The 27,171-nt window shown below is 44.3% G+C and overlaps 1 protein-coding gene across 8 annotated transcripts in view; it reads right to left on the minus strand.

Annotated features, from left to right (window-relative positions):
• Positions 1–26,903, minus strand: part of CIT (citron rho-interacting serine/threonine kinase) — a 149,731-nt gene extending 122,828 nt beyond the window's left edge. For all 8 annotated transcript variants that reach the window (XM_072953653.1, XM_072953655.1, XM_072953654.1 and 5 more), the window contains exons 1-5: positions 26,833–26,903; positions 25,783–25,885; positions 20,033–20,174; positions 14,046–14,221; positions 9,372–9,473 (exon numbers count right to left, since the gene is read on the minus strand). In XM_072953653.1, the coding sequence (XP_072809754.1) occupies positions 9,372–9,473; positions 14,046–14,221; positions 20,033–20,174; positions 25,783–25,878 (516 nt within the window). In that variant the 5' untranslated portion in view covers positions 25,879–25,885; positions 26,833–26,903. The remainder of the gene's footprint in view (positions 1–9,371; positions 9,474–14,045; positions 14,222–20,032; positions 20,175–25,782; positions 25,886–26,832) is intronic.
• Between the last annotated feature and the right edge of the window lie 268 nt (positions 26,904–27,171).

Raw genomic sequence — 27,171 nt, forward strand, 5'->3', positions numbered from 1 at the left:
AAAGCTGCTCATCCTGGTCCCTGAAGAGCCCACAGGAGCCACCTGGCTGCCTACAGCTCACCCATTCATCCCAACCAGGTTCTTCTCAGGCCCTGGGGACGTGGCTGAATGCTAATTTTCTACGTCTGTTTTAAATATATATTGCCATTAAGCAGGCCATAAATACACACACACACACACACACACACACACACACACACGCGCGCGCGCACACACAATCCGCAGATAACTGAAGTACTCACGCTTTTAGAATCAAAATGTCTTAAAATAAGAACAATGCATATTTATGACGACACATCACAGTTAAAAATTTTCTAATGGGGCTCTATTAAAAAATGCGGAAGAAAAACAAAACAGCTCCCAAGTTTAAGGCTGAGAAAGTCAAACATGTAGCAGCTGCAGGCAGCTTTAAAGAGCTCACAAACTGACCACTGCTGGGCACTTAGTGGTGACTCTTAAAGAGTCTATTTGTAACGACTAGTGACAAGTAGCTCAAAAAATAAGAACCATCTCTTAGAGAGGCAAAAAGATGTGTTCTTTGCTTCTATTCAGAAGGTCCAGTTTACTAAGTTGAAAATCCCCAGCCAAGCGAGACTAGTCTTTTCCACTGGTCAGACGACTCTCCATTTCTTCAAAACCAGGGTTGGCGGAGAAAACAAAGGGAAGAAATGACAACAGCTACTTGGGCAGGCAGCACTACAACCTGAGGCCCAGAAAGACACACTAAATGACAAACCTCCTTAGCAAAGAAACTTATCGAACTTGACACACCAACACGATTCCAGATTGTCATACTGAGGGTTCCAGCTGTGCACTTTAGGAGAAATTAATTTGAGCATTTCCTGGGTAAATTTGGCTATCCCAAGATATTACCCCCATCCCCAAACTAGCCTACGAGGGTAGAGTAACTTATCCTGAGATGAACGGAGCCCACGGGAAGACAGCTTGTGTGTGGTCAAGACAAGCTTATTCAATCTTGCTGTTGAGTCTAAAGAAATAATAAAGAACCAGGACTTAAGACACTTTCAGAAAACGTTTTGGACTTTTAAAGACAGTACTAAGTCCAGAGGCTCCAAAAGCATCAGCAAAAGTCACAAACTAGGAGTGTTCAAGTCTTCATCCAGACGACATGCTATATACCAAAGACCAGGGTCAGCAGAACATGATGATCAAACCAGACCAAAGTTACCACCCAAGCTGTGCCAGACAGTCCATTCACAGCATCTGGATTTGCCCCAAAAAGTGACTCCATCCCTGACTTTTACTCTTCAGAGATGCCTAGGGAGGCACTGATCCCACCCAAAATGTGACTTCCAACCCAAGAAGACCAGCAAGTGCTCTAGGGCAGGGCTTCTCAAACCTGCCTGTACACAAGAAGCACTGGGGAAGCACTTTTTTTTAATGCATAAAACACACTCATCCACATAAATATTTGAATGCCTACTATGTGCCAGGCACTGTTCTAGACATTAGGAAAACAGGAGTGACGAAAACAGACAAAAATCCCTGCCTTCATGGAGCAGGAATTCTAGAAGAATAAAAACAAACTGGGGAAAAAAAAATCAAGCAGGATGGAAAGGTAAAGTATGTCCCTTTCCCCACCCCAACCATTCAGGGAGCTTGCTAAAAATGTGGATTCCAGGGATCAAGCCCAGGCTTCATGGATCACGCTCTGTGGATGAGGCCCAGGAATCTGCATTCTTAAGGAGCTACTGTGGTGATTCTGATGAGACCCAAGGCTCATGAGGCTGTGGTGCCAACATGGGTCCCTACTCCAACCAAATGAAAAGCTTCTCCAGCAGAGGCGCCCTGGTGTGAAACCTGGCCTTAACAGAGCCCTCACTTCTGCTGCTTACATTTTTCTAGTGACTCCCTGGAGCCTGTCTGCATATTGAGACAAGATCACTGACAACCAAGGGCTGGACCATAACCAGTCCATCAGCACCGAAGCAATGCCCTTCCATCCCTACAAGGACGGGAGATGCCCCTGCACAGGATGAACAGCCGCGGGACACCCAGAGAGTGATCTCCAAGGCAGGGTAATCAGAGGCCAGGGAGACAAGAGGACGAAAAAGAGCCCTACAGTGAAACAGCCCTCAACGATGTGACAACTCTGCGGATGGCAGAGAAAAACAGCAGCTGACAGACGAGCCTGGCTTGGAGCTATGATAGACTTGCTCTTTTAAAGCAAAGACGTTCTGGCCAATAGAGACAGACCCTTCCGATGGCAGCAGCTGCAGATGCTAATTAAAGGGCAAATCTTACATGTGTTTGGTCTGGAAGGAGCGGCTGCTCCTCCTTTGGTGTTTCCATCTATACCCCCAAGCACTGGGACGGCAATTCCCAACAGTTCCATTGCATTTGAAACAAAGGACAAATGTGTGTGTGTGTGTGTGTGTTGCATGTGCAGGTGCATGCATATACACGTGCCAGCTTGTATGCACGTGTTTGCAGACGGGGGTGGGGGGTGGGGATACATAATAGTTCTTTAGTTCTCTACTCCAATTTGCATACTGCTGCCATCAGAGGCGTACCAGGCGAGCCACCTCTTAGAAATGTGTCCTTGAAATGCTTGCACTGCCATCAGCATGACTGAAAGTGCCATGAAAATGTAACGATGCTACTGGCATCACTATCCACTCTACCCAGTGTTACTGATCTTTGGCATGGGGGGTGGGGGGGACGGGATGGATGCTCTGTGCAGAGTGGCCCCTAGCAGAAACCCTAAATTATCCTTCTTGAAGGGCAAGGTGACCAAGAGAAAGAGAGAGAAGGTCCTTTATTTCAGCAAATATGAATCCCAGCCTGATTCATCCATCTATTCAAAAAACCTCACTGAACATCAAATCATCCAGGTTCTTGGCAACAAACAGACAGTGCACTTAAATGAGGTAACTGAAGCCATTAATGGAGGAAAGGGATCTTTGCAAAGGTGTGGGTAAGGTTAAAGGAAATGAATGCGGGATGGCGAGGCACCCCGGGGCTAGTAACAGCAGGGGAGTAGGTGCCACCCATTGGCCTGAGAGGAAAGGGGTCTCAGATACGTAGCCCATCCCTGAAGAAACAGAAGAAGCAGCCGTAACCAGAAACCAGGAATCCCCGCAGGACAGCGGTTCTCAGAGTGGGGTCTCCAGACCAGCAACAGCAGCATCACCGGGGAACTGGTTAGAAATGCGAGTTCTTGGGCCCCACCCCAGCGCTACCCGATCAGCCACCCAGAAGGTGGGGCCAGGCAAACCGGGACAATGTAACTAAACTGCAGCTCCTAAAATAGAGAAGCTCTAAATGCACTCACTTGAAATCCGCCTCAAAAGACCAACACACAGAACAACTACATCAAAGGCACTGAGAACTCAAAGGACCCCCGAAGCAATAATACACTCAGCAACCAAACTGAAGTCAGGGAGATGTGTTAACATCTCATTTCGCCATTGAGGAAACTGAAGCCGGAAAGGCCAATGGCTCTGGAGAGATCAAGCAAGGTACAGGAACAAAACAAGCACCTACATTCTAAGCCACAGCTTCCCTGGGACGGGAAGCTGGCTTCCGAAGCAGCAAGCGTGTTTGAGACACGCCTGAAAACTAGAAAAATCCTACCCAAGAGATCAAAATAGCACATATCTTGCTGTCAGAACGATCATAAAGTGACGTGCTTCACTAAGGTAAAATAAACAATGTTGTACACATTAATGCTCCCCCACTCCCAATGACAGCACAGGCTGGTCATCCTACAGGCCGTGGGGTCACTGCCTAGAAACAGTCCACCTCCAGACTGCTCCTGGAACGGTCCACAAAATTGCACAGCTGTGGGTTGAAAGCAAGATAGGAAATAGAAAAAAAACTAACCCCAAGCCAGACATCAGAACCGGGGTCATGTTAGAAGTGGTTTGGGATACACCAGCACTGATGTAACATAAAGAACGTGGGAGTCAGAACTAGGGGGCCTGGCATCCAAACTCACCTATTACCTACGAAAGGAGCTGTTTCCACCTCTGGGCCAGATTTTAACTTGTCCCCCCAAATCCATTCTTCTCTGCTCCCATGCAGTAAAAATTTTAGCTGGACTTAGGCCACGCAGCTTGACGGTACAGATGTGCATGCACATGATGACGTTCTGGTCAACAAGATGTGAGAGGTGCTGTGGACCACTTTCACATCCTTCTTCTGTTTTCTCCTCCCCGCCAGGTAGAACAAAGACATGAAATGGCCCAACTTCAAGCATGTCCAAGAGGACTACATCCTACAGGACAGGAAGCCACACGACAGTAGGAACCTGGGTCCCTGAATTATCACATACAATGGAGCTGCCCCGCCAACCTCAACTGTATTTCAGGGTCTCTTTGTTAACTAATACATCCCCGTGTGCAACGTGGGGAAAAACCACTGGGAATGAACAGAGGGAAGTCGATGTGAGGTCGCAGTCAGGAAAGCAGACTCAGGGTCAGTTATAGGCTCAGAGCAAGGGCAGCCTGAAAAGACCCTCCGTATGAAAATCATCAACACAAAGCCAGTAAGTTTTAGGAATCCCGCAGAGAATTTAGATACAACAATACTACAAAGTGGTGAGTTGCAAAACAGTGTTTTCTTTGTACAGATCAGCTCCTTGGTGGAAGGAAACTGGTGAATGCATCTGTTGAGCAGAACTGCACAGATTTCATCATGAACCAGAGCAACAAAACACTGCTTTCATGGGCCACCTGCCAGAACACACCACTAGCCTTGTTATATAGAACCAGATGTGAAGATGGACTTTGCCACAATTTTCTGCAGCAAAAAGGGGTAAGCCACAGCCACCGGTATGGAACTACGAATGGGAAATTTTTAACCGACAAAACTCAAAAGAGGCCGAGTTCAATTTCCTCCCGCTGCAATCCAAATCTTAAAAATCTCACTGGGTCTGTCTTCAATTACATACTTTGGAGAGCAGAACTCACACTGTTAACGTAATATGATTTTCATAACACAGTAAGTACATTTGTATGTAAATCAATTTCTATGAAATGAACCGTGCATTCATCCAATAAGCATTTCTTAAGCAATGACCTGGGGGAGCGCGATCAGAAGCAAGGGAGATGTAACTGCTCTCCTTGTGGAGGGAGCAGCCTGGTGGAGGTAACCATCGCTCACTCCAAAAGAAGTACTTCAGGCCGCAGTGAGCACACAGCAGAAGGGCACCCCTCCCACAAGCAGAGGGTCCGGGAAGGGTTTCTGGAGGAAGTAACATCTAGCCCAAGGTCAGAAGCAGAAGCAAGAGTCAGCCGGGTAAACAGGGATAGAGGGGAGAAGTGTGGAGAAAGGTCAGAGGCAAGTTCAAAGAACCAAACGAAGTTCGGGATGAATGTTAGGTGAAAGGAGAGAGACGGTGAGCTATGAGGCTGGTGGGATATCAGAAAAAGGTCTTGGAAAGCACGAGGAAGAGTCTGGACTTCATCCAGAGGGCGGCAGGGAGCCCTGAAGGGCTATAACAGCGGGATGACTTGGCTGCAGTGTGAAGGCCTGGGGGGAAAGCAGGACAGACGGCAGAGAGAATACTTACTGAGGGGGCTGAGGCAGGAATGCAGGCAAATGAGGAGGGCAGCCCAGACTCACAGTAAAAAGAGGACTAGAGACAAGAGATAGCTTCAAGAAACATGAGGGAAATGGAATCCCATTTTTTTTCACTGATTTTAAATGTATCTTCAATTAAACTACAACTGCATTACAAATTAATGATCAACTGCCAGGGGAGCCTGCTATGACTTGCATGTTTCCCCCAACTTCAAAGGTTTAGTGATCTAGGAGCAGTCAACAGGCAGAGCGGAATTTCCATGCTTCACGATGCCAATGTGGATCTACAGTCCCCTTATCTTGCTGCAGGCGGAATGTGTCTCCTGATTCAGAAACGTTCAGCTTTTAGGAAGGTAAACTGTGGCACGTACTTGATGTTATGCAACACCCTCGGGTAGGGCCTGGGATACCACCCTGTAATCAAACGTATTCATAATTTGCAGCAAAACGTGTGACTAGTCACATTAAAGGGAATGAAGAAGAGAGCTCGGGTCGGGTTTTGCTGCAGAGCTCAGGTCAGGCTGTGAGTAACAAAAGAACCTGAGGTCACTTTATTCAGAGCACTGGGTATTTCAGAACTGCAGATAAGAGATGGTGGATCTATCATCATATCTTAATTCTTATGCTAAGTTTGGATTTTTATACGAAAACTGTACCCTTAGTAGGCATTTTGCCCCAGAGTGCCAAAGTACTGGAGAAGAGGGTACAGACAAGGAAATAATTACAAGATCGCATCAGTAACACCCAACTGAGCTACTAAGGAAGGGTTATAAATACTCCCTTGCAGCCAGGTATCAAGGTCATGAGGCAACCAGAACTCCACACAGCTGTCGGTTTTTGTGTCTTTTTAGTTTTTTGTTTGTTTCTTTGTTTTTAATGGAGGTACTGGGGATTGAACCTAGGACCTCATGCATGCTAAGCACACACTGGGGATTGAACCTAGGACCTCATGCATGCTAAGCACACACCACCACTGAGCTATATCCTCTCCCCGACAACAGCTGCTTTGAGATCAGTCAAATCTTGCAAGATGGAGGGTGGAAAAACCGAGATTATTTTAATCTAAGGATGCCAAGGCCAGTGTCAAGATCCAGAGGGAAGCCCAAAACCCAAAGACCCAAAACAGGAAGCTCCCTGCAGCTGGAAGCCTGTCCCAGCAGAGGAACGGCAGATTTTCCCAATCCACAAGGGATTACAAAAAAGCTATACCCCAGCAGAAGTCCACAGTGGTAAATCCACGATTAAGAAAAAGGGAAGGTTCTTACCACTGTGACAAAGCCAACTGGTAATGATAAAAAGGGTTACACCAAAACATCTAAAATTCTCAAAATGCCCAAGTATTACCCTCCTAAAGATGGGCTTTGAAAACACTTGAGGGGTGGGGGAAAAAAAAAACAACAACTACGATCAACAGGAAGAAAACTACAGCGAGCTTCACTCCCGGGGCCCCGCTGATCATCTTCGCCGGCCGCCACAGGCGGGCAGTGGTTTCCCTGCGGTAACAGAGCAGTGGCTTGCCACTTGAGACTGCACCACCAGCCCTCACTCCTCTGAGTTCCTTTACACAGAACACTCAGACTCTGTCGTCACCTCTGCAAACTGACCCTGATGGTGTCAAAGTCCCAGTGCATCTCAGTGATGCTTACCTTTAAGAAGACGATGTATGAGATGGGACATTAAGAAGGTGAGCTTTCAGAGCAGCACGAGACAGAGCAGAAAAGTTTAGACTCTCAACTTTTGCCAAAAATCAGAGCCTTTCCTAGCTCCAGGACTGCCTGTGTTCTGTGCTGCCTCAAAACTGAACATTATCCTCATGGTGTTCTACATCATTTGCACGGCTCTAATTTAAATATCCAAAACAACAATAACCGACAAACAAGCAAACAAACAAAATAGCCTACTGTGTCAAGGGAACTTCCTTTCTGAGGGCTAATGAAGAAATCTGTTAGTTCATCTGCTCTTCAAGATACACAGGGCACAAGACAACTAGTATGCATGCAGCAAGTGTCCTACAACCCCAGGGAGCCTAGAAACACACCACGGTCATTCGTAAAGGTCAGGGCTCCATGCCCCAGGTTTCAAGGAAGGAAAGCTTCCAGGACAATACTCAAGGGAAGGAAGTTTCATACTCACAAGGCCAGTCTCCTGATGCATTTGTATTCGAGCATCCTTGCTCAGAAGGCTGGGTGAGGCCAAGAGGAATCTATCCACTGGTGCTGGGTTCACAACTCATATGAAACCAAGGCAAATAAACTATTCATTCCAGGTTAGAAATAAAGGTGGCAAAGTAAACCCAAAACTGCCCAGTTCAAGACAAATAGGAATCCATCTCTTACCCTTTTCTCCTATGTGAGTCTCTACAAAAGTTTATCTCCGTTCAGGGTAATAGGAAAGTCTTGTTTTAATGACTGAATCAGAAACACAAATTGTTTCTAGGGTACCTTTTTTATTTTACTTTATAAATCAAAACAGCCAAGAACCTAAAAAAGGCCCCGGAATGAATGTTAGCATTCTGTAAGTTAAGCTGCATGAACACCAGGGAAAACTATGGCACCGCTGGAAAGAACGAGGCAGATCTGCAGGTACTGACGTGGGAGGATGTCAGGGACAAATTATTGAAAGGCAAAAAACACGCTGAAGAACAGAGTAGACAGTAATACATCATTTTTGTAAAACAAACCATATACTTGTGCTATACATAGACACAGGAATATTTTTTCCACAAGGCAAGGGTAAGGGTGAGAAAGAACATACGTACCATTAACATTTGTTTCCCTGGGGAGATAGATTAGAAAGGTAAACATACGATCCAGCAGTCCCACTCCTGGGCATATAACCAGCAGAAAGTCTAATTCAAAAAGATGCATGCACCCCAATGTTCACAACAGCACTACTTACAATAGCCAAGACATGGAAGCAACCTACATGTCCACTGTCCATCGACAGATGAGTGGATAAAGAAGTTGCGGTATATACAGACAATGGAATACTACTCAGCCATAAAAAATAAAATAATGCCATTTGCAACAACATGGATGGACCTGGAGACTGTCATACTAAGTGAAGTAAGCCAGAAAGAGAAATAGAAATACCATATGAAATCACTTTTATGGGGAACCTAAAAAAAATGACACAAGTGAACTTATTTAGAAAACAGAAATAGACTCACAGACATAGAATAAACTTATGGTTAACAGAGAGGAAGGAGGGGGTAGAGGGATAAAATGGGAGTTTGGCATTTGCAGATACCACTATATATAAAATAAACAAGGTCCTACTGTACAGCACAGGGAACTATATTTAATATCTTGTAATAACCTATAATGAAAAAAATATGAAAAGGAATATATATGTATAACTAAAACACTATACTGTATACCAGAAATTAACACACTGTAAACCAACTGCACTTCAACAACAAAAAAAATTAAAATAAAAAAAGAAAGGTAGAGAATTTTTCCTTGTATTATTTCAAACATTTTCTGCAATGTTTGCATTTTCTTATAAAAACCATATGTTAGCTCAATTTTTAAAAACTAAAGCAAGATTCTGTTAAAGGTAATATCAGACTATTCCCCAATAAATGACTTCTCTTCATTGTCCTTTGAGGCATAGCTATGCTATCCAGCAATAAATGGGGCTGTTTCTATGGGTTAGCCCTTCATCCTTAGGACAAGAACAAGAAGACACCAGAACAGGAAAGCATGAGAATGAATGAGATGTGTCATGGACCACATGGGCAAGAACCACATTCAATTCTAAGCTGTGCCATCTAATTATCACAAAACTAGACCAATTCCAGACAGATGGACGGAACGACTCACCAGATAAAGGTTATTTTTGTCCTGAAAGGCATACTGTAATTGGGGGATCCAAGGGCTTGTGCTCCGAGATAATATGTTCTGTTCTTCCTGAAAAAATGAAACCTGTGGGAAAAGAAACCATTAGACAATTATAAAGAACTAAGTGTGTATTGAGGGGGCAGGGGGGTGAAAGTCCTTTGCTCTCTAAGCTTCATCTGATATTTCCAGTTTTTTTAAGCCATCATTTAGTCTAATATTTCACAAATCCCATTCATGCGCCTACTTTGCTCAGTGTTTTTGCCAGAGTCACATATTATGTGTTCAATTATTTACTTAACATCTTTGTATCAAGTCAACTCACTTCTTTTAAATCTAAATCTCTTTCTCTTTCTCATCACCTTTCCCTCCTGGACAATTCAGACCTAAAGCCAGTAGATGGAAGAGGATCAAGTCAGCATCCATGACAGGTGCCAGGGAGAGAGAGCCTGGTGGTCCAGAACAGGGCGCCAGGCCCAAGGAGGGTGAGGAGGGCAGCAGCCACATGTGGGGCAGCCCAGTGTCGGGTATCAGGGGCCCATATATGGTGAGGAGGGCAATCACATGCAGAGATGGCCTAGAGCAGGGCTGCTGAGCCCACCAAGGGGACGGGACAGCAGTGGCAGCAGCTAAGACAGTAGATTGGATGTCCACAGGTACACAAAACAAGTGAAAAATATTAAAGGTCATTTCAGAGAAGAGACTTCACAAACGTGAAAAGGGTGAAAATTAGAATGAACTCTGTGAAGCTAGATTAGACTTGGAAGTTCTAGTGTGAGCACATGGTTTTCAACACACAGAGCAGATGCAGAAATAGAGATGTGCGTGTGTAAGGGCTAGGGGGCAGAGAGAGAAGGTAGGTATATTGCAATACATGTACATGTATTCACTGGCTCTGACCAGAGAGGTCTGGGAGCAGTGATATCCCAATAGCAATGAGAACACCTAGTGCCCAGATCTTGGCCTTTAAATACCATTCTCCACTTAAAAAAAAACAATACTCGTTGGAGAAATGAGTGACTGCAGGGCTGGGGCAGATAAAGACAAAGTACAAGAGCCTAGGCATCTTGCTGTATAAGAAAGCAACACAGAACTCAAAGATGGGGAGTATGTCAAAATGACAGAAAAGCTAACCTGAAAAGATTCTCACTGGCCAACTTGGGGACAACTTGGGTGTAAACATACATCATGACAGGGATGGACTGTAACTCATTGACAGGAAAACGCAAGTCCATACAGATATAAACAAGTGAATAAATAAATTGAAAGTTTTATGAGGAATAGGTATTTCTATAGTTTGAAAGTACCTCCTCCCAAAAGACTTCTGTTACTACAAAAGGAAAGGAGTAACTCCACAGTGGAGAAGTGTGGCAGATGCCAAAGTGACACTCTCATGAATGTAACAAATTCAGAGTCACCTGTAGGGATGCAATGGGAAGAAAACAGCATCTCATCTGTGACAGTCCTGCCAAAGATCTAGAACCTGAACCTGAGCATGAGCAACATCAGACAAATCTCAATTCTACAGAATGACTGGTCTGTAACCTTCAGAATCGCCATGGTCGTGAGAGTCCAGGAAAAATTAAAGGACACTTTCAGACTGAAAAAGACTAAAGGGATGGGACAACTAAATGCCATGTGTGATCCTGAATTGAATCCTTTTGTTCTAAAAGAACAACTAGTGAACCTCGAGCAGGGCCTGAGGATTCGATGGTGGTAACTCATCATGGTTAATTTCCTGATTTTGACAGTTGTATTGTGGTTCATGGGAGAATGTTCCCATTGCAGGAAAGGTACCCTTAAGTACCTGGAGGTAATGCGGCATCCATTGGGTTGGCATCTGATTTTCAAGTGGTTCAGGAAAAAAAGTTGTTAATACCATACATGATAGTTTAATGCATCAAATTGGTCAGGCTACAGAACCCAGCCATTCAAACACTAATCTAGGTGTCGCATGAGGGTATTTCGTAGACTGTGGTTAATTCAGTAAGAGAGGTTACCCTTGATAATTTGGATGTGCCTCATTCAATCAGTTGAAAGGCCTTAGGAACAAAACAGGCACCACTAAGAAAGAAAAAATTCTGCCTCAAGACTGCATCGCCAGCTCCTGCCAAGAATCCCCAGCGTCCTGACCTGTACTACAGATTTCAGGCTTTCCAGCCCCCACAATCACCTAAATTGTACATATATACATATGTACGAATATGCAGTGTGTATATGTATGTATATTCAATGTGTATGTATATTCAATGTGTATGCATAATATATATTTTATAGATATACTATAGGACCTTGACTGACACACTGTACTTGCAGCTTTTCTGTAAATTTGTGATTCTCGCCAAATAACTGAATTTTAAATATACCTTCTTCCATTTAGTTCTAACAATAACATCTGTCAATATCCCAGGCTTGGATATGCCAGTTAATATGCAACTATTAAATGTTTTAAAATAGCTCTGTCCATGGACTACCTAAAATCACCCTGCACACCACCAGTTTAATATCAAACACATTTTGGAAACGCCAACCCAACCCCCATAATCTACTGCACCAGATTTGCTGATGCTTCTCGTCACATAAAGTGCTCAGTGCAAGGGTGGCTGAACTGAAGGGTCTACACCTTCACTTGCTCACCGTCGACTCCTCATCGGACCCCTGAAGCTTCCATTAAAATAAACGGTCTTTGAGGACTCCTCCCGGTTCTCACTGAACTCTGGGCAGATGTGCTGGTGTCTCCTAGGTGACAGGTCTTGTTTGCAGGACTCTGCCTCTTCCCACCTCCTCTCTGGCATGTTCTTCCACTCACTCCCTGTACCGACTTCTCTCCTCTCATGCCCTTAAATTCTGAAGCTTCACCATGGCTCAGTTAAGGAATGGTGGGTGGCTTTAATTAGCTCCTGCATGTGCGTGATTTTTCAAAACCTCCAGCCCACACCTCACGCAGGCTCATCTCAGGTCATTCACCTGGAGGCGGGCACACCTACATTCGTGACTGTCTCTGTTGCTTGCCTGCAGTATGGTACGTGTCGGATTAGTTTCCTTTTACACGCACCATTTCCCATCTACAACATGAGCATCACAAGGCTACACCTAAAGCCTCCTCCAAGGACCTGGAAACAGGGGCTCAGTAGGTGTGGAATGCTGGCAGGTGGTCCTTGGGTCCCGTCGTTTCTCCTCTCTATGAAGTTGCTCACATTTCCTTCCTGAACACAGGCCACAGCATCCTGATGCTGACAAGCAGCTTCCTGCCCTCCGCTGCTTCTTCAACTGGAGGCCACACCAACTCACTGACATCCCCAGACACTGATCCCAACCTTCTTCCAAAAGCCTAACTGATCCCCAACCATCTGACAGATTGAACTGCAACTCCAAAAAAACAAAAAACAAACAAACAAAAAAACAGTTCTTGGGGAAATGGTGAGCTACTCTGTAATGGGTAGAGTTTCTGTTTGGGATGATAAAAGTGTTCTACAAATGGACAGTGGGTGTGGTTCATACAACACTGTGGATGGACTTAGTACCAATGAACTGCACCTTAAAAATGGTTAAAATGGTTACTTAGACGCTGCCTATGTTATCAAAGTAACCAAAAAAGGGTTCTTGCAGTTTCCCACCAATTAACCCCTCCCAACCCAAATGTCCTTATTTCTCCCCATTTCCCAGTCTGTTTGTTCGAAACCAAGGAGGGAAAAAACCCACATCTGCAAAGAATTCTAGTACTCAGACCTCCCGGATGACACACACCACAGTTCTATCTGGTACCTCCTCACCACTTCTTTCTGCCCAGAGCCTACACTTCCCCTAAGTAGTGTGAACCTTCCCTAACTGTCTCTGGCCCACACACCTCTCTCCTCTCTCCATCATTTGGGAATTTGCCAATTGCTCCCTCATCTGTGATGCTTTAGCTCGTCAGCACCTGCTTTATGTATCTGCGTTTTTCCTCCACTTTCCAAGGTTGTTTTAAAACCCTAGAACTAACAGCTACAGAGCCTTTGATTCCTTTTGCAGGCTTCCCACGGAGCCGGGTGCCTTACTGAACACATGATGTGCACTCGAATGTGTGTAACTCATAAATTACTCTCTGAACTCCAAGGCTGATGGCTGTCTCTCCAGAAGCACAGCAAATGAATCAATATGTCTGGAAGCAGCAGCCTTGTTTAAAAAGAGAGGAAAACACCACCACTGGAGAGATTAACTACTCACCTGCTCTGAAACCAGCAACTCCCACGCCACCGAACAAGTTTATGTAACTTCTTCAAATGCACGTGCCCACAACACAAATATCTGGAAGAAGGCAAATGCTATCTGCCTCACCCCACAGTATGCATAGCTCTGAAGGTCCCAGCTGATGGTCATGTAAGATCATCTCAAATTCATTAGTTAAAAGGCCAAGTTGGTTCTGAATAATATGCAACTGTAAAGACATGATAAAGCAACCAAGGCGGGATTGGGGGTGGGGGGTGGGGGCTTGTCAGCCTTCAAAATTAGTCACTATCAGCTGGAGAAAGAGTGCTAAGAACTTTCTGGCCGTGCAAGCATAATTAGCTAGAGATACAGAGGGAAACCGGCTCCATCCCAGATGTCAGTCCAGCAGGTGATCATCTATGCAGTGAACATTCTGGGAGGGGAAAGGCTGTGAGGTTAAAATGCTCCTACCTGCTCCTGGGCCAGCAAGGCCTTCTTCTTCATGACTTTCATGGCATAGACGTCCCCAGTCGCTTTCTCTCTCACCACCTGTACTTCGGCAAAGTGACCGCAAGCCACGAGACTTTTGACTTCAAAGTCTTTTGCTGAAGGCTGGAGCTCCTGTAACTCAGTGATGATGTCGGAATCTGTAAGAGACAAAACAGTGACTCCCGGGTCAATAAAGTGCTTCAAATACGGACCCCCTTACGAAAGCGCAAAGAAAGGAAGAAAGGGAAAAGTGTTGTTATGTCTTCCCTTGCTGTCAAAAGACATTTAGTCACTGTCCTGTCGTCATGAATAATTATGAAAGCAGCACCAAAGTGTTTCTCTATGTTAAGTTAAAATTAAGGGCTCCAGAAATTCTAAAGCAGTTTCCATGGCAGCTATAATTTGAATCCTGTAGATGCAGAAAACAGGAGAACAGAAATCAAGCTTTTCTTCCTCCTCTCTGCAGGCTGCAGGGCAGTGTTTGGTCAAAGATGCTGATCAGCCTTTCGACCAGTTTATAATGGGATGGAAGCAACACAATCCTCATCTCAAATGACTTTGGAGTTCACTTCCAGATCACTGCATTCTGACTACGTGTGCCCTGCTCAGTTTTATCCCACTAGCCCAAGTTTTATCTCCCATGGATTCCTTAACATATAGGTGCTATAAAAGGGGGGAAAAAAAGGCTTTGCCCAGGAACCAAATAGAGCTCTGACCTTCACCCTGCTGTGTTGACATGTCACACATCTGGATGGGTTTGCAACTTACCATTTTTCTTAGCATATAGCCTGACTCCTTTCCCAAGTGCCATATCTCAGTCGGGATCTTAGTCTGCTCTAATTGCTTTAATAACATACCATAGACAAAGCAGCTTAAACAACAGACACTTATTTCTCAGCATTCTGGAGGCTGGGAAGTCCAAGATTAAGGTGCCAGCAGACCAAGATCCTGGTTCCCCTCCACCTTTCCCAGGTCCTCCTATGGCAGAAAGGGAAGGAGCCATGGTCTCTCTTCCTCTTCTTCTAAGGATACTGATTCCAACAGGGGGGCCCACCTTTAATTACCTCCCAAAGGCTCCACTTTCAAATATCACCACATTGGGAGTTAGAGCCTCAATCTACAAATTCTGGGGATGGAGAGGGTGGAGAGGGATAGAGTCCAACAAAGGGAAAAGCCATTTCATACCCACAGTCACTGAGTGTCATACTGATGAATTAGCCGACACAGTTTTAATTGTTATCTACTTCCTTTCTTTGTTCTATGGGTGGAGTTGAATTCACTTGGATCAGAAACACATGTGATGAACTCCACTGTACTGACCACATCTCCTACTTCAGCCAGTCATCCTAAATACACCTTCCTTTGGTCCCTTAGGGAATCAGGCAAGCACAGTGGGTAGATCCATATGAATTCATTGTGATCGTTGTTTAAAAAAAAAGATAAAAAATAAACAAACACCTAGAGAGCCTTCACGGAGGATCCCATGCAGAAGCAAAACTGAAAGCTGCACGGCATTTTCCTTTCGTCCTGACGTCACTGTGCCAAGCCCAGTCTTTCTTCCCCATCCTTTTCCAAGTTTCTTTCAGATCAAGTACTTGAGCTTTGAATTATTAATTCCCCAAACATGCTGGCTTGCAACTTTCTGGATTGAACCTGTCTTCACTACGGCTGGCACACAAGGCCAGTCTCTCCTGATCTGGTCAGGCCTTGGGCCTCCACGTTGCTTACAGCCTCGTCCAACTTAATAACTCTGGGTCTGTCAATGGCAACCATCAGGCATCTCAATCCGATAAGCAGACAAGACTGCTCACAGGCGAAACCACCATGACGCTCTCAGATCTCTGAGAAACCTATTCCATGGTGCCATTTGTTATCCAAAGGCTTTGGGTTATTAAGGTGAACAAGTGAGACACTAAACTCAAGTCTCTGTTAAAAAAAAAAAAAAAAAAAAAAAAAACCTTCACAACTTCTTTCCCTCCTGGCAGTTTCTGTGACACCTAAACCATATCAACCCCGTCCCTGCACACCATGAGTTCCAGCACTGAAGGCAGCGTAGGGTGGAGCAAAGCATGAAATGAAAACACTGTCAAGGAGTGACCTTGTCATAGACACATGTGGACCCCAGTGGGCAAAAGCCAGCACAGTTGGGCATGCTGCTTCCTTGTTTGAAACTCCACCTTCCAACATTTCAACCTCTAGGAGTACGTCCTTCACAGAAAAGCTCGGAAGACACACACATCAAGACACTCATGATGAGCACTGCTCGTCACAGGAAAGTCATCAGGAACAGCCTAAACATCCATCAGCAGGAAAGTGGACACAACCTGAGTCCACATAAAAGAGTATCAGGCACACGGTGAAAAGAATTAAACAGCTCAGTCTCCACGGGAACCTATAGTCTTCAAGGACAATGATTTTTTCTGTTTTGTTTGGGGGGGGCAGGTAATTGGATCTACTTATTTATTATTAGTTTTGTTTTCTTTTTAATGGAGGGACTGGGGACTGAACCCAGGACCTCACGCATACTAAGCATGCACTCTACCACTGAGCTATACCCTCCCCCCGATTTCTTCTGGTTTGATAGCTACTGTAAACCCAGTGCCCAGAATGGAAGCCGGCACATGGCAAGTGCTCCATAAATATTTGAGTAAATATATTGCTGGGTGAGCAAAGCTACCAGCAAAAACATTACGCACATACGACCCATTTTGTGTAAGATTAAACCCTTGCTAGAGCTGGGTGGCTGGAATGCAGGGGTTCATGACACTCATCCCTTTACCTTTTGATATGCCTGAAAATTTCCATAATAAATATTTCATAAGGACAAAAGCAAAATTGCAAGACTATGCACCAAACTGTTAACAGTGGTTACCTCAGATTTTGAGGGATTTTCTCCCACTTTGACCTTTCATATTTAACTTTGTATTATGTTTGCAATTGGGGAGGAGATGGGGTACTCCTTAAAGTTATATTTCGCACAAAGTACTAAGGTTGTGAACACACTGAAGTGTTTGCCTGTAGTGAATGTAGCTAAAAGAATGTAGAATTTCAGCGACTGTCAAATCACCAAAAAGAGCTCGGTTTTAACAATTATCAACTCAGCGGGAGTGGGGGTGTGTCAGTAGTAGTGTGTGCTTAGCATACACAAGGTCTTGGGTTTAATTCCCAGTTCCTCCATTAAAAAAAACACATTTATCAACACTTTTATATGCATTTTTAACATCACACCTGTTTATTTTTTACACAAAATGTGATACTGTGTTTCACATTTTGCAATTTACTCTGTTCATTAGCAAGAGTCAGTCAACCAATATTTACTGAGCACCTACTATGTACTACACACAGTTTTAGGCACTGGGGATAGCATAACAATTGAGAAACAAAAATCCCTTCCCTGGTTCCCAGATGTCAGCTCCCTGCTCTCCCTTGGCCCAAGCTAGGGGCACTGCTTCAGGGCTATATCCCCTGTCTCATTTCCTCCAAGGGTCCCTGAAGAAAATCTCCATCTCTGCAAGATTCAAGAAACTTAATGCAGGAACAGCTGTTGGATCCTTCTTCCCGTGGAAAAATGAAGCTTCCATTCCAAAACAGAAACTCAAAAGAGAGGGGAAGAAAAACCATACTAATACAACCACCTTTTTTCAATCACTGTCTCTCAACCAGACTCTCCAGGAAGCTTCTTTAAAAATATGAAACAGTTCCGTGGAAGAGAATTCTATTAGAAGAATCTACATTTCACTAAGCCCAGCCTCCCGATTACTGAATGAAAGATCCACTGCTTTAACTCCTCTTCCCTTCCTGCACCCTCTTGGAGAATTTAAACACTCAAAGAAAAAAGGTAGGAGCTTATTCGAACAAATGCATCAAGTACATTTTAAAGATACACAATGTATTAGACATTGAGGTTTATGGCTGTCATTCCTGGGTAACACTGACTGAGTGTCTCTACGTGCCAGGCAACATGGTAAGTCTGGTCTGTACACTAACTCATCCAGTGCTACTTACGTGATACGTGTCTCCCATTTTGCAGATGGGGACATCGAGAGCAGACAAGGCACACATAAATACCAAAGGTCACTGCAGTGGACAGACAGTGGTTTTATCTACTCAAAACTCCCAGCTCCTTTGGGTGACTGCACCCCCCCCATTCAGTGAGGTCCTGGTGATCTCAGTGCCCTGAATCCCTGGGCACCCAGATGAGGCCAATCACAATACTTCACACCCGGGCCTAGTGACTGGTCAAGGGTTGGGCAAGTGACCCAAACCAGAGCCAATGAGAATCTTCCCTGGGATTGCACAAATACAGACAGTGGAAGACATGTTGGGCGGAGTCAGGGAGCCAGTTTTCAAAGAGGGTGCCCAGTTCATGCCTGCTGTAGTTCCCCGGGACTGGAATCTGGGTGGCCCTACAACTCACTTCAAACAATGGAATGCAGCCAGAGAGATTCTATGTCCCTTCCAGGGCTCAGCCCTAAGGTTTCGTAGCTTCCACTTTTGTGTTTTTGGAAACCCTGAGCTGTCTTCAAGGAAATCCAGACATCTCTGCTAGAGAGACCATGGAGATCAGGGGTCAGCAGCTTTTTCTTCAAGGGCCAGACAGTAAACATTTTAGGCTCTGCAGGTCACAGGGTCACAGTTACTGAAGTGTCTTATAAAGTGACAGCAGCCACTGAGATGAGAACAAATGTGGCTGTGCTCCAGTAGAACTTTGTTTACAAAGCAGGCTTCCCAGGCTGTAGTTGGCTGACCCTTTACAGAGAGACCACACAGAAGAGCCAGGTGGAGAGCAAGAGACCCTGAGACTTCATGGAAAGGCCCACCAGTCCCAGAGTCGCCCAGACTTCCAGGCAATGTGCCAGACAATGGGCGAGCCATCCTGAGCGTTCCAGTCCCGATGCCTACAATGCTGGCCAATGTCACCTGGGGCAGAGTAATCCTCAGCTGAGCCTAGTCGACCCACAGAATCATGAGAGATAATAAAATGATTCTTGTTTTCAGCCACTAAACTTTAGGGTGGTCAGCTAACACTGAAAAGTCATGTTAAGACATGGTTTTTCAAACCTGGCACTATCTGCCTTTGGGGCCAGATAATTCTGTGTTGCAGGGGACTGTCCGGTGCATTGGAGGATGTTTGGCAGCATCTCCGGGTTCCACTCATTAGATGCCAGGACCCTCGCTGCCAGCTGTGACAACCAAAACTGTCTGCAGACATTGCCACATGTCCCTGGATGGGGGGCAAATTCACTACTGGTCGAAAGACTCTGGTGTAAGATGAAAAAAATACAAAACTGGGGAACCAGCAGCCAACTTCTGCACCACTACTTGGAAGTCAAGTAATCAAGAACAGGGTGTGGGCAGGGCCAATTTATGACTTTCATGGTCCCTAGGCACTTTTGCCTTCATCAACCCCTTGCTCCATTAAAACAAAAAACAAAAAACAAATATATATATTTATATATTTTTATGACCACATTGGTATAAAGATGAATACAATCTGGAATCAGTACACATTATTATATCCCCATTTTTCTTATGATTTTAAAATAAAATTAAGTTAAACTAGTTACAATAAAATCGATTTATTAAAAGTATTGTGGGCGCTAAATATTGCGTTTCCCAGGCCTAATGAATAATCAGCCTTACACTTAAGGATGGGGCCAGAGGACTTTATTTAAGTCCTTGGAACCAGCCGTGACTAAAATTTGACCCATCCCTGGCCTCTCAGTTTCATGAGCCAAAAAAATTCACTTTTTGTCCCAAGCTAGTTTGAGTTGAGTTTCTGTCACTTGCAACCAAGAGGCCTGACTTCCCCGGTCTCCCAACGACAACAGGCAGAACCTGACCTTGACGCTGGGTCTAAGAGCGGAGTTCCTACCCACTCCCACCAACCACTAACCCATCCTACCTCTGCCCCCCTTCCAGTTTTCTCTAAGCTGGCCAGTTTTCAAGAAAAAGTTCCCCACACTTACACTTCTGGACAAAGTTGCTCACGTGCTTAATCTTCATCAGAGCAGGCTGACTGCACTCTTTAAAGAGAACAAAGAGGGCATCTAATATCCCTTCTCGGGAGAGAGCAGACATCTGCTGTTGAGTCATCGAGGGTGGTTTCCCCTAAAAACAGCAAACAGCAGATGGAGACACTGTCAATAATGAAAAGCTTTGATCAATAACATCCACGCAGAGTAAATTGCAAACCACCAACTCGACTCAACTGCTCACGACACACGCTAACAGCACAATCTGGTGGCTTCATTCTTTAAAGCGCCATCAATTGACAGCCATTAAGTTATCACTTGTGTAATTCCATTACCGTGGGCTTCTTCCTCCAGCACCTGGAAAGAAAATTTTCACGAGTATGCCCTGAGTAAGAAAAGGTGCTTCTTTCTTAACGGTCTGAGGCTCATGGGGACATTTACCCTGGACCATGCCAGTGCTGACATGTCTCCTTGTCTCTACAGTAGGACATGGTGACTGCTGCTTCCTTCATGTGTTCCCAGAGCTTTGTTTCTGTAACCTCAGTTTCTTTAATTCCCTCAAACCACTGAGAGCCGTGGGAATGGAGTGACTACACTACAGCTGAATTTATTCATGATCTCGAGCAACAGTCACAAACCGGCAGACTGTATCCAGCCCACAGACATGTTTTGTTTGGCCTACGGTATTTAAAACAATCTGAGTTATCTGCCAGTATTGAAAAATCAGGAGATGTCACGCAAAACAAAGGAGTGGGGGCGTGCTTCTGGCTTCTCTGCAAACACTGGCAGGTCTGGCCACGTTGCCCCGCCTTCCTGCCCGGCAATGTCTTGCTGCAGCCCGAGGATGCTGCCCCTCTGGGTGGCGGAAGCGTACTGCACTTCACTGCAGATTCGACTGCGTGCTCTTCTCTCTGGCCCACCTGACTCATCTATACTCACTGCCCGGCCCTACAGACAACGAGTTCGCAAGCCCTGGTCTAGAGCCATGACCCCCAGCCATGACCCCTACCAGTGCCAGGCGGCGGGTGGTGTGGCGGTCTCTCTGAGAAGATGGCCACCAGCGGTTCCTCCACCTGCCGCCCTACCCATCAAGGGCTGGAATCTATTTCTTCTCCCCGCGCATCTGTGCCCTCGCAGGGACTCACTTCAACCAACAGAACGTGACCCAAGTGACACTGCCAGTTCCAGGTGGAGCCCTTAAGAAGTCTGGCAACTGCTCCTTTTGCTTTTTCCGGAAGCCAAGAAGCTTGGGCTAGAGCAGGGGTCAGCCAAATCTGGCCCATGGCCCGTTTTTATAAATAAAGCTTTACTGGAACACGGCCATACCTATTAATTAGTACGCTGTCTATGGCTGCTTCTGTACTACGATGGCAAAGTCGAGCAGTTGCAGCACAGATCACATGACCTATGGAATTTAAAATGGAGTTTAAAATACTTACTATTTACAGAAAAAAGTTACAAGCCCTGAGTTAGACTGAATAATGAAAGATCTCATAGAGAGGAGAGGTCTGTGGAAGGACCCTGAGGTGCCCAGCCAGCAGTCAGCCTCCAGATGTTCCAGTCCCAGACCAGCTCCCAACTCAACATGGTCCCCCGCTGGTTGAAGCTGACATCACAGGGTGGAGCAGAAGAACCACCTAGTTAAATCCAGCCAACCCAAAGAATCCTGAGAAACAAATCACTGTTGCTTCAAACTCTGTGAGTGGTTTGTTACACAGCACTGGACAACAGAAACAGACTGGCTACGTTTCAATCACCCGGAGACCTGGAGAACTTCACTAAAAAACAAACTAACAAAAAACATACTCTCAGGTTCTATCCCCAACCTACTGAATTAGAATCTTCCAGTTTGTAGCTTGGAGTATATTTTTTAACAACTCCCCCAAGAGGGTCAAATCTCAGCCAGGTTTGTTAAGCCCTGGGTCACAAAAGGCCACCATACCTGTCACTTTATAGTTCTGTATTAACTGAGAAAGTAATAAAATTCATTCCTTCTGTTCTTTAATGAGTTTAGACTAAGCAGCAGTTCCCCAAAACAATCCTGAGTCTTAAAGTTTTCAAGTCTGCCATGAAATGAGAAAAAATGAACACTACATGATGACTCTTTTACAAAGCTAAGTGTATTCAAATTGTAAAATGCTCCTTTATTTTCAAAAGATGTCCTTCCTTTCATGGTGTTTCTTAAAATGCCTTTCCTTTATGAAATAAAAGGACCAGAAGATAATAGGTATTTCTTGTTTGTTTTTTTACATCCCTTACTTGGCAAAACACAAAAGCCATCAAACCTAGGTTAGCCCAGCTAATTTGTAAAATTTTGCTGGCTCGAAAATCTAAAAGCCTGCCAACCACTGACCTAGAACTTGTTGGGAAGGACTGTTAAGTAGAAACGGAGACCTTGTCTAAAGTACTTACCTAAACAGGAAAAAAAAAAAACTACTCTCTATCCAAACCACATTAAAACGGCACTGGATGGGGAAAGAGCAGTATCCTTACCTGTTTATAGTAGGCAAATGTCAGGTGTAAGCTATGCTTGCAAATAATAGCTTTCCTAGGTGCGGGAAGGAACTCATTAAAAAAAAAGATGAATTGGGGATTCACCCACCATCTTTGCTGTTTTAATGATATTTAAATAGAAGATTCACTTAAACTCTGACATACGCTGGCAGTGTTGCCCCCAACCCCCGTCCCCAGTTACACGCCCACAGATCAAAAATGGAGCATGACTTTGCCATTTACCAGTTGCGTGATTCTGGGTCAGCCTTGGCCTCCCTCCACAGCTGCACATTATAAGCCCTTAATAAATTGTGTTATTAAGTTGGAAGAGTTTTGGAATAAAACGATACAGAGGTTAAGAAGTGGCAGCACTCCAATCAGCTGAGGTCAAAAACAAGACTATTCATTCGTGAAAAATATCTCGAGACTTAAAATAGTGACAGGGATGGTCCCACAGAACAACCTAAGCTATCAATCTGTCTCCATTCTGGTCTGTTTGAACATTCCTCCGTACCAGTACCTTGGGAAAAAATGTCATCAAGAACATACTAGTATTTATCATCAATCAGGTACCCTACAAAAATACCTTCTTAAAAATACCTTCTTAAATATAGTTACTGCTAAGTGAACATAAATTTATTATTACTATAACTAATACTATTTCTATGCTTAGTATTAATAGTAATTACCGTTTATAAAGGGATTCCCTAGAGCCGTGCAAGGAATTAATACTTTACCTGGATTATCTCATTTAATCCTCACAACTCTGTAAATTAGGTGCTATAATCTATTATAAAGATTGGCAAATGGATTCAGAGAAGGCAACTGACTCACCCAAGGTAACAGCTAACAAATGCTGGGGCCAGGATTCAAACTTAAATCTTCACAACTATCTATATTGTCCCTTTGACTTGTGAATACATAAGTCAAACAAGGACTTCTACATCAGTAGTGTTCCATCGACATCAGAAACAAAAGAACTATACACTAACGATAAATCAACAGAAAAAGAAAGTAAAGAAACAATCCCCTTTAAAATAGCACCCAAAGTAATAAAATATCTGGGAATAAATCTAACCAAGGAGGTGAAAGAATTATACACAGAAAACTATAAACCATTGATGAAGGAAATTAAAGAAGACTTTAAAAAATGGAAAGATATTCCATGCTCTTGGATTGGAAGAATCAATATTGTTAAAATGGTCACACTGCCCAAGGCAATCTACAGATTTAATGCAATCCCTATCCAATTACCCAGGACATATTTCACAGAACTAGAACAAATCATAATAAAATTTATATGGAACCATCAAAGACCTAGAATTGCTAAAGCATTACTGAAGAGAAAGAATGAGGCTGGAGGAATAACTCTCCCAGACTTCAGACAATACTATAGAGCTACAGTCATCAAGACAGCATGGTATTGGTACCAAAACAGACATATAGACCAATGGAACAGAATAGAGAGCCCGGAAATGAACCCACAAACTTTTGGTCAACTCATCTTCGACAAAGGAGGCAAGAATATACAATGGAATAAAGACAGTCTCTTCAGCAAATGGTGTTGGGAAAACTGGACAGCAGCATGTAAAACAATGAAGCTAGAACACACCCTTACACCATATACAAAAATCAACTCAAAATGGATTAAAGACTTAAACATAAGACAAGATACAATAAACCTCCTAGAGGAAAACATAGGCAAAACATTATCTGACATACATTTCAAAAATTTTCTCCTAGAAGAAATAAAAGCAAGAATAAACAAATGGGACCTAATGAAACTTACAAGCTTCTGCAGAGCAAAGGAAACCAGAGATAAAACAAGAAGAAAACCTACGGAATGGGAGAAAATTTTTGCAAGTGAAACCGACAAAGGCTTGATCTCCAAAATATATAAGCAGCTCATACGACTCAATAAGAAAAAAATAAACAACCCAATCCGAAAATGGGCAGAAGACCTAAACAAGCAATTCGCCAAGGAAGACATACAAATGATCAAAAAACACATGAAAAAATGTTCAATATCACTAATTATCAGAGAAATGCAAATCAAAACTACAATGAGGTATCACCTCACACCAGTCAGAATGGCCGTCATTCAAAAATCCAAAAATGACAAATGCTGGAGAGGCTGTGGAGAAAGGGGAACCCTCCTACACTGCTGGTGGGAATGCAGTTTGGTGCAGCCACTATGGAAAACAGTGTGGAGATTCCTCAAAAGACTAGGAATAGACTTACCGTATGATCCAGGAATCCCACTCCTGGGCTTGTACCCAGAAGGAAATCTACTTCAGGACGACACCTGCACCCCAATGTTCATAGCAGCACTATTTACAATAGCCAAAACATGGAAACAACCTAAATGTCCATCAACAGGTGACTGGATAAAGAAGATGTGGTATATTTATACAATGCAATACTACTCAGCCATAAAAACCGACAACATAATGCCATTTGCAGCAACATGGATGCTCCTAGAGAATGTCATTCTAAGTGAAGTAAGCCAGAAAGAGAAAGAAAAATACCATATGAGATCGCTCATATGTGGAATCTAAAAAACAAAAACAAACAAACAAACAAAAACAAAGCATAAATACAGGACAGAAATGGACTCATGGACAGAGAATACAGACTTGTGGTTACTGGGGTGGGGGGCGGGGTAGAGGGTGGGAAGGGATAGACTGGGATTTCAAAATTGTAGAACAGATAAACAAGATTACACTGTATAGCACAGGGAAATATACACAAAATGTTATGATAAATCACAGAGAAAAAAATGTGACAATGAGTGTGTATATGTCCATGTATGACTGAAAAATTGTACTGAACACTGGAATTTGACACAACACTGTAAAATGATTATGAATCAATAAAAAGGTAAAAAAAAAAAAAAAGAAGAAAATGAAACAGGATTACACCAACAGAAATCCTGGCCAAAAGAGTGTCTTTGTTCATTTGCTTTTCTATCTTTAATAAAAAGACAACCTTTAGTACAGAAGTGTAAAGTGTGTGAAGTGATTAAAAAATAAAATATAATAAAAATACCCTCTCCCTTCAAGGGCAAGTTGGGCTACCTACTCCTGTCTGTATAACAGCTCCTTGTTCCAATACTATCAGCACATATAAAACACCCAATGGGATTTTTTTCCTAGGGTAGCCTCAGTCCTACAATAAAAGCAAAGGTGAATAACAAGGAGGTTCCAAGGAAACAAAAACAGGTGAGCAAAACTGGCAAGCGAGCTTGTTACCTGGAAGAAAAGATTTAGCCTGGAAGCCCGGCTGGCAATGGGTTCAGCAGCACCAGCGTCCAGCAGATTCCGTGCTCCATACTTGAACTTCAACATCTCCCCACTGGTGAGGAAGGGAGATAGGAAAAGGTCAAGGGCGTACTGCGCATCTTCCTCAAGATACCAGGGACAGAGAGGTGAAAATCTGCCACCACACAGGTCAGTCTGGCGATGGAGATTAAAAATGAGATTTTTATTCTCTGTAACATGGATAACACTGCAAATCTTATGTGACATACTCACTTACTCAGAAATTTATTATCTGCCCCCTACCCCGGCCTTAGAATGTAACCCCACCGAGGGCAGTAATTTTTATCTTCATAGAGTAGGGAAAAATATAGCCTGGCACCCAGTTACTGAATGAATGGCTGAAAATAAGCAAATCACATAATCTAGGTATGCTGGACTGTGATAAGAGCTATGCGGTTCAAAACAAACAAAATTAACAAAATGAGGGCAACTGCGACATGGGTGTGTGTGTTATAAAAGTGCAGTCAGAGTAACTTCACTGAGAAGGTAACACGTGAATCAAAATCTGAAGGGAGTAAGCGGCAATATCCTGATGATATCTGGGGAAAGAAAAGTATCCCAGGCGGAGGAAACAGCCAGAGCGAAGGTCTGAGGCAGGACCTGGCCTTCCCTAACAATAGCAGGGGAACCAGGGGGTCCGGAAAAGAGTGAAAAAGCCAGGAGGTGATGGATGGAAACGAAGAGTGTGAAGACACTAAAACACAGTCACGCAGACTGGCCTCCAGTAGTAATGCTAACAGGAGGCAGGACAGAACAAACACAGGACCCCACTCCCAGCTTGAGAGAGGAATTCCTCCGGCCCCGGCACCGCCCCGCCGACCCTTCGGCTCCCCGGGAAAACCCCCGGTAGCCCTGTGGGCAGGACCGCCGCGCTCCCGGCTCCGAGAGGGAAAGCCGGGACTGTTGTGGGTGCAGGAGACCCTTCCCCTGGTCTTGCAGAATCGGCTGGGGAAGAATTGGACGTGGGGTAACCAGACTCACGCTCACAAGACCCCGCCAGTCTTCCCCTCTACTCCGCCCCACGCCTCCCGCCGCGGCGTTTGAACTCTGGGAACGTCGCGGGCGGGGCCCGCTACATTGGACCAATCAGCGTGCCCGCTCCTATGATCGACAGCTGTATCCCAACCAGGCCCTGCCCAAGTCCTTAAAGAAACAGAGGAAGAGAAAGAGAGAGCCAATCAAATTGTTACTTCCTTTGACTCCTGACCAATGGGAAACGGGGAGGACAAACCCGGCAGGGCAGGTCTTGGAAGTTTGAAATTGGCGGTTAAGCAGAGGGATGCGGTGTTTGGGGACGCGTCTGTTTGTGTTAGGATCTCT

Source organism: Vicugna pacos, chromosome 32, assembly GCF_048564905.1.
Source record: "Vicugna pacos chromosome 32, VicPac4, whole genome shotgun sequence".
NCBI lineage: Eukaryota > Metazoa > Chordata > Mammalia > Artiodactyla > Camelidae > Vicugna > Vicugna pacos.